Source organism: Atta cephalotes, assembly GCF_000143395.1.
Source record: "Atta cephalotes unplaced genomic scaffold scaffold00052, whole genome shotgun sequence".
Taxonomy (NCBI): domain Eukaryota; kingdom Metazoa; phylum Arthropoda; class Insecta; order Hymenoptera; family Formicidae; genus Atta; species Atta cephalotes.
The window spans coordinates 199,466-208,074 of NW_012130116.1; the positions used below are offsets into that span (position 1 = coordinate 199,466).

The 8,609-nt window shown below is 30.0% G+C and overlaps 2 protein-coding genes across 2 annotated transcripts in view; one reads left to right on the forward strand and one right to left on the reverse strand.

The window, feature by feature from the left end:
- LOC105623005 (tubulin-specific chaperone C-like) overlaps window positions 1-1,409 on the forward strand; it is a 3,057-nt gene extending 1,648 nt beyond the window's left edge. Inside the window, 3 exon segments of the mRNA XM_012204407.1 lie at window positions 153-344; window positions 456-643; window positions 1,235-1,409. Coding sequence (XP_012059797.1) covers window positions 153-344; window positions 456-643; window positions 1,235-1,409 — 555 coding nt within the window.
- Window positions 1,410-5,635: 4,226 nt separating this feature from the next.
- LOC105623007 (zinc finger protein 260-like) lies at window positions 5,636-7,989 on the reverse strand. The gene is made up of 2 exons (XM_012204410.1): window positions 7,678-7,989; window positions 5,636-7,603 (listed from the first exon to the last, which is right to left on the reverse strand). Exons 1-2 carry the CDS (start codon window positions 7,987-7,989, stop codon window positions 5,636-5,638), a joined length of 2,280 nt encoding a protein of 759 aa, XP_012059800.1.
- Between the last annotated feature and the right edge of the window lie 620 nt (window positions 7,990-8,609).

The window sequence follows — 8,609 nt, forward strand, 5'->3', positions numbered from 1 at the left end:
CGTACTAACTAAGATATATATATATATATATATATAATAATAATAATAATATATATATATATATATATATATATATATATTATTAATATTATATATATATATATATATATATATATATATAATATATTTTTGTATAATACTTTTCATTGCAGAAATTGAAAAATTTAAACGTACAATTGAGACACACGATACCACCACAACATACGATTGAAACACGAGCTGGGTCTCATATGCCGACGCGAAAGGAAATAGAAGAATTTGAAAAAATAATACCAATTAAGAAAGGCTCATATTCTTTTGAAGAGGACAATATTATTGCTAATAATTGGAAAACATTTTGCAAGGTTAGTATGCAAGAAATCTGCCTATTTATCTAATTCTTAGAAATATTTTAAAATAAAATTAAAAAATATATATCTAATGCAGAAGTTTGTACAATGTTGATTTTGAAACAGATACACAATTGGGATGTAAATAAAAGTAAACCGTTTTTACAATTAAGAGTTGGCAATTTGACATACATGCGTAATATTAAAGAAAGACGGAAATTTGTACAATTTTTAGCCAATGGTTTACCAGAGAGAACTTTATATAGTGTCTACCATAGATTTAAAAATTTATATGAGAATAACCTTCAACGAAGGTAATATATAGTAAAATGTATTTATATATAAATATATATCTATATTCTTGAATATATCACATTCGAATATAATATATAACATATGATATAGAATTTTTATAAAGTTATTATAAAGATTTTTGCTTGGTGAAGTTTCTTTGTCGATGCCATTTTCCGCGATATGTTCCTTATATTATTTATTTTATTACAATGTTTTCCTTTCACACTTTCATCTTTATCGTCTATCCAACGAATATATTTGTTCTTCCACATTTTTTCTCATTATTAGTATGCGATATTTTTCAAGAATAGATCCCAGTGCCGTCCACATAAATGCTGTCTTTTTTTAAATGTAGATCAGTGTAAGAATCACAGCAATCTCATCCAATCGAGCAAACTCACTAGGCTAATGGCAGCATCAAAAAACCTAGAAGCTTGAATAAGTTGCTTGATTTTTATACTATAATCCATATTAAAAAAGGATGTCATTAATGCACGGCACATTGTACATGATTTTGATCTTATATATATTTTTATATAATTTTGAAGTATAACTTTAATGTTAAGTATAATTTATAACAATAGTAATGAAATATAAATAAAAATGATTAGGTTTAAACCTGAAGAAGATGAAATGATAATAGATCATTTAGAAAATAATCCATCTCTTGAAGTAAAACGTAAATATGCTGATTTGGCTAAAGTTCTTCAGAGAACAAGACATTCCATTTGGCGACGTTATCGAATATTATCTAAGAAAAGACGTAAAAAGGATGAAGATGATTGAATATTATTTATTTATAATAAAAGCGTTAATTTAATTACGATGAATTATTATAACAAATTAAATTAATATAATATAAGGCTCTTCAAGTAAACTCAATGTAAATATAGTGATGAGGAAAAGCCAATGTGAGCCATCATTAGTTGTTCGTGTGTAACAATATATATATTAAATTAAAATTAGAATACAGATTTCCTGGTATTGGGTCATCCTCAGTGTATAAAATTGGTTGGTAGAATCAAAAATTATACATATGTAAGCACCAAATCATCGTTAATTTATTGTCACTACTTAAAATCTTCAATGTCTATTATATTTTGCTAAATAAACAAACTGCATGTTTTAGAAATTATCATTAAAATAGAACACCAAAATTAATTAATACAGTCAAATTATAATTAATCAAAATCATTAAAAACTTACTTTGGAATCAGATTAACGATGGTCTGTTACATTGTGATATTATAGAGAGATATTTGTATTGTGTGAGAGTTTAGATCGAAGTGACAAAATGAGCCGACGATATCAAAATAAAAATAAATATATACAAAAATAAGAATATTCATCGAAGTTAAAATCAAGACTTTAAAACATAGAAACGTTAATCTTCCGCAACTAAATCATAATATAGAGAGTTCAATAATTCCGTATCATTTTGTAAATTTAATCCATTTTTCTGTTTTTTGATCAAAATTGACTCAGAAATTAATCTCTTATTGTAACTCCTTTTCTCATCCAAAATTAAAACTTTGCTCCAATCAAATTCATAGTTGTACTCAATTCTGTGACAGACTGCGATGTGGTATTTCTATTTATGTGATTATGATATTCACTTATGCCCGTATTCATAGTCAGACCTTGTACTTAAGGCTTCTTTAAATTTAGATGCTCAGTAGCCAATGAAATAATTCGTAGAGTATCTGAAGATAAATTTAAGGAAGCCTTAAATATAAAATCTGACTATGAATACGAGCATTATTCTCGTTTTTAATAACCGTTTCGGTTGGTCTACGTATAAAATTACAAAATTCTGACAATTGATCTTATATATCACAGTGCGATTATAAGCTGCTAATTTATCCTTCTGATCTTTGATAAAATGACTTAATTTATCAATTCCAGTATAAAAATGAAGCGATTATTCTTGAAGAATCTTTTTAAATTTATCAGATGGTATATAGGAAATATTGAAGTAAGTCACCTTATTATTGGACTTATTTTGTATATTTTTATTCAAATTAAGATCAGATTTATTAAGTTGCTTTAATTTAAATAGTAATCTTTTTTTAATATTCTTAAAAATCAAAACCAAAGGATATCCATTTCTAATAATATTGATTAATTCAAACTTTGTTTTCTTATGAACACTGGCTTTTCCTCATTACATCATTATATTTACATCATTATATTTGAATTATTATAATGTTTTTAAATAAAAAATATAAAAATATAATAAATAGAAACTGGAAGATTTCATCCTCCATTTATACTCTATGGTTTTTCATTAGCATATTTATAATATATAATATATATAATGACATAAAATAAGATTATAAATACGCTAATGGAAAGCTTCTATTAATATGTGCTAGAATGAAATTAAAGAATGTATTTTTATATAAATATATATAATAAGATATAAGTATAGATGATAAAATATTAAAAATATATATAAGCATGATAAAATATTAGAATTTTTTTTTAATTTACTTCTCTCATCATATAACATCTTATTTTTCTAAAAAGTTTATGGCTTATTAATGAATAACATTTTGTGCATATAATGCTTCTTTACATAAAATTATAAATATTCTATAAAGTAGAGATGTAAAAAGAAATAATAATAGCGTTACACTTGATTCGCACAACTCTTTGACTTCATCAAATCAAATAATTTAATAATAAAAATTCGACAAGTGAATGAATTCAACATCTAATAGTTTGATCATTAACTCATGTAATGAAGCATTTTTTTGAATAAAGTATAATTAATCATGTGATTAATTGTACTGATGAGGACCTGAAGGGGTCCTCATGAAATTCATTTTCTTAATAAATTTTAAACGTTTAAATTACATTCAAACATCCTCTGTTGGCTCATATTGGCATTACTTATTGTTTCAAATAAAAGAAATAGTGTTCACTAAATTTTTAATATCCGTTGTATTATACAAATTATACTAAAAATTATCTCATATATTACATGTAAAATATAGTAGAAATGAAATCCTATTTTTTAATCTGTAGCGTGTATATTGTTCAATTCTAATTTTGTAAATTAAGTATGAAATATCTATCGTCTAATTAAACGTTTATTATTAATTAATTTCTTTTTTAGCTTCTTTGAATATTATTCTGTTTATACAATGAAAATAATTTAGAATCATATATAATTTTATTAATACTTTTATTAATATTAAATCTTTTTATAACAAATAAATAACTGACATGCTAAATTATGCAGGCGCTGTGGGAAATAAAACAACTCTGTAAATATATTTTGTATACGTATATTTTATATACGCATATTTTGATTGATAAAAAATTCATTTAATTGTATATTGATAATCATATGTTGATGGAGAAATTTATGTCGCAACAAGATTTATAGATTGAAAAGCTAACACTTCTATTAGCAGTACAAAAAATATAATAAAACTAATGAATAATATTAATCAAGATTTTAGAACAATATAAACTTTACTTTCATTTCAGCACTTAGAAGAATAAGATTTACAAACTTTATACCATTAAATATTTAAATGAATGATGATCAGTCTCGTCTATAACTTATTACATATATAACTAATATTATGTATATGTATATTTGTACATTCCTTACTATTTTTGCTCCGTTTTTAAAATGATTATTATTAATTACTGTTATTTTCATAAGTTTTCATAAAACGTTCTGTTTTAATTAAAAATTTAAATAAATTTAAATTCTAATGCTTTAAATATGATTTAAGAAATATTTTTTAATTATAATCAACGATTAAATGAAATCATATATTCTGATTCTTATTACTTTCAAATACAGTATTTTTAGTTAAAAGATTATATCTCAGTATCTATATATCATCTATCTAGCATATGTGACATTAAGATTTTCATTTTTAATGAATTTAAAAAATATGATCGCAGAATTCTTTGCATGATAACGTTTATACGCATTATAAACAGTATAATCATTTCAATCGTATTTTATATAATCTAAGTAATTTTTGTAAATGTATACATACATAGCATGAATATGATTATCATTCATTTAATTATGAATTATTTTGGTGATGAAATATATACCAATTAAGTTTATTAAATGAATAGATTGTATTGACATCTTTCATTCGGTTATCATTTACACGATAGTCACAGCCCAGAAATTGTATACCTGATATTACATTTCTAGCGCTATTTTTGTACATAAATTATCAAAATGTTTAAGATGTACTCTAAAAATAAGATGTACACAAAAATAATTAATAATTACGTTTACGAGTCTGTAGATACTATTGCTTCTATATTCTTTTTATTAACATTGCGAATAAATCGACTTCGAATTCTCTCTTATTTTCACTCATTTATTGATTTAATTTCTCAAATCAATTTTCAGATAATCAGATAAATAATTCTATATGAATAATTCTACATAAATAATTCTCAGATTCAAATAATCAGATAAATAATTCTACTGATAAAAGAAAAAAATAAAACTCAGCTATACGAAAAAAATCATTCCCTTCTAAAATATAACAATGCAAAACAAACAACTATCATGTAATATGTGGTATAACAAAATCTGGATTATACGAAACATACAAAAATATATATATATATATATGTATATAAATATATACAATATTGAAACATGTAAAATCCACAAATATTCATGCCTATGATATCAAATAATAAAAAAATAGTTTGCAATTTTAATAATAGTACTTATTCCATTTTGAAAACTTTTACTCTCGTATAAACATGAGTACCTTTTATTTATTACACCACAGATATTTATTTACGTGTTTTTAAAAGTAAAGAATTAGTCTTCGAGCGCGTGCGTCGAGTATATTCAAGGAACATTTTTCATTATGAAAAATGAGTTGTATGTACATTTATAGAGGACGTGCAGCTTATGTTACACGTATTTTATATATACGATTTACAGCTGCACAACTTATACACAACACTCATCGCAGATAACGCTTGTAATCTATGATACCACTTCGTTCTTAAAACATTTGACCTATCATAGCGACTGGTCGCACTGCTTGTCCGTTATTGACGTTATTCATATTTACGTGGATATGAGTAATTGTATGTGGTATGTGATGATGATTGTGATCATCAACAATCATCTCGCCATATTGGGCGCGACAACGCTTCTGGTGTGCAAAGAGACTGCCGCTGTGACTGTACGCGGCGCCGCACGTCTTGCATACGTACGGTTTCTCACCAGAATGAGTGTACGTATGCTCTTTTAACGTGCTAAGTCTCTTGAAAGCTTTACCGCAGGTTTTACATAGGTAATTTGCTTCACCAGTATGTCGGGTTAAATGTCTGCGAAAAGCTGAGCTGACAGCAAATGCGGCGCTACATACGTGACACACAAATGGCTTGTCGCCTGTGTGAATACGAATGTGATTCGCCAGGCTTGTCGTGGTCGTGAAACCGCTGTTACATGTCTTGCACACATGTGGCTTAATGCCGGTGTGAGTTCGCATGTGGTAGGTGAGGGACGAATTGCTTGGGTATACCTTACTACAGATATGACACAGATACTCGCGCGGTACCTTCTCTTTCGGCTTATGCGTTTTCTGATGGAGAACGAGACGAGCCTGACTTGCACAGACTTTCCTACAAATCTCGCAAGTAACTGGCTCGGCCTTAGGCTTATGCATCGATACATGCCGTCGCAGACCTTTCTTGGTGGCCATGACCTTGTCACAATGTTGGCATTTGTATTCTCCAGTTCCTTCCTCGTCGCTCTCCTCTTTCTTGACGTTTTCGCCCTCCGGTGGAGGATCCATCGTATTGTTGCTTGGCATATCGTCGTCATCCGAATCGTACAGCTTATTATCATCCATCAAATTATCCAACAGCCCATGTCCATGCTTCTCCGCATGTTTCTTTAATGTATCCGGCCTGAAGAACCATTTCTTACATACAGTACAAGAGTACTTCTTGTCGCCATGCACCAGTGCATGTCTTCTTAGATTCTTCAAGGATGAGCAATACTGGTTGCAAATCTCGCACTTGTACAATTCTGGCGCGTTCTCGAATTCGTCCGCTTCATTGGCAGGCCCAGTCTCATCATCGGTATCATCTTCACTCTTAAATTCTTTCTTCGGTTCTTTATTATCCTTTCGCTCGCTTGTGTTGATCTGCTTAATCATATCGTTTACTTTCTCTGTATGTGACTTTAAGTGCCTCACGAGACTCTGAGACTTTGAGAAGGATGCATGACAAAGCTGACACGCATGCGGTTTCGATGCATGAATCTTCTGATGATTCTCCATGTTTTCCTGCTTGTAAAACATTTTTAAACAGATATCACATTTATATTTCTTTTCGTGGACCAAAGCATGCTTCTTCAGACCCTTCTGTGTTGCATATTGTTTGGAACAGACCTTACATTTAAACTTGGACTCCACTGAATCTTGGCTATCACTACTCGGCTCGTAATAATTGTCAACAACCTCATCGTCGCTATATGTTTTAGCAGATTTTGTTTTTCTCGTAGATGTGCGTTTTTGCGGGACATTTTCCTCTTCTATATTATCATTGGATAAACTTTCAGTCACGAATTGCTCCTCCTGAACTATATTCTTTTCCACATACTGATCGGCTTCCTTAATTTCGTCATCCTTGTTTTGTAAATTAATAATGTTAGTACCCTGTGCATCTTCCTGTACTATTGTCATTTGATGAACCTCACTCTCTGATATGCAAGAATCTTTCACCTCTTCTTTACTTCCTTCAAATCCAATAGAACAAATGAATAGCTTTTCATCTGGTATTTGAATTTGATTGGTATTTAGATTGACTCTGGGAAATGAATCGGTGGTTTGAATGTACTCTTGTGCACTCGCAACTACTTGCATGTCTTCCTTAAAATAATCCTCTTGAAAGTGGTCTGACTTTTTTGACTGTATAAATCTTGTTTGTAGATCTGTTTGTGTATAAGAATCCTGCAAATCCTGAAAAATCACATAAACTATCATGTATTTTCATACATAGGCAAATATAACTTGAGAAGACTTGATGTTTTTACCATGGTAGACTTAATAGATTTGACAGGCTTATTGTAGTACATGCGTAATCTTGCGTCAGAGTATTGACATTGTTGTCTGAACTCATGGGCGACGCTGGCCTTGTAAATGCAGTCATTACATATCAGGGAAGGTAATCCATCCTGCTCATCTATCTCAATGGAGCCACAAATTTGTATTTTTTGAGAAAGACCCGTGAGATTGTTCACTTCTTGTGTAGAGGAGAAGATTGATGACAAATTAGTACCCTCTTGAAGACAGATCCTACATACTCTGTCCATATTAACTGGTAAAGTAAAGTAATCCGAAGTCATTATTCCGTCGAAGATGAAATGTTCACCTGCGACAAGTTCTGTAAAATAAAAAGAAAGTGTGCAACAACAAAATAAACAAAGCAGAATTCTTTGCAGAATGTAATTTTAAACATATGATTATCAGATATAATTATAAGTATTAAGTTCTGATGATCCCGTACATGTAAAAGACAAAAACAGAAGTTTCGTCGTCTAGTAACAATAACGCAAACAAAATGCAGACGGCATTATTACAATATGTTGCATTAACATCGCGTAATACGTTGACGAACGCTTTCGCATGGCATAGTGAGCAATCTACGAGGCAATTTAATATATCTCATGACGAGAGTCCCGCGGGATCGGATCTCGTAGCCGGGCGCAGCCATGCGAAACAAGATACCGACGTGTGACGCTGCGAAAGACATTCCATTCCCTACGTCGCGCGAATTCCGTGCGCGTACCGGGAGAGAGATAAGGAATTAAATATACAAATACCGGAGCGGTTCTCAACTTCTCGATGCGGGGCGCGTTCATGCGTCGTGCCACCCCCGACCCGATGTTGCTACTATGACAGTGACGCCCAGTAGACGCGGTGCACTGCTCTCAATCTCTTTCGAGTCTCTTGCAGTCTCTTACTG

Excerpts from the sequence above, each read along its gene's own strand:
- LOC105623007 (XM_012204410.1), bottom strand. The coding sequence starts at position 7,989 with ATGACTTCGGATTACTTTACTTTACCAGTTAATATGGACAGAGTATGT. Across the intron at positions 7,604-7,677 it reads AATCTATTAAGTCTACCATG|GATTTGCAGGATTCTTATAC; the intron begins GTAAAAACATCA and ends GTGATTTTTCAG.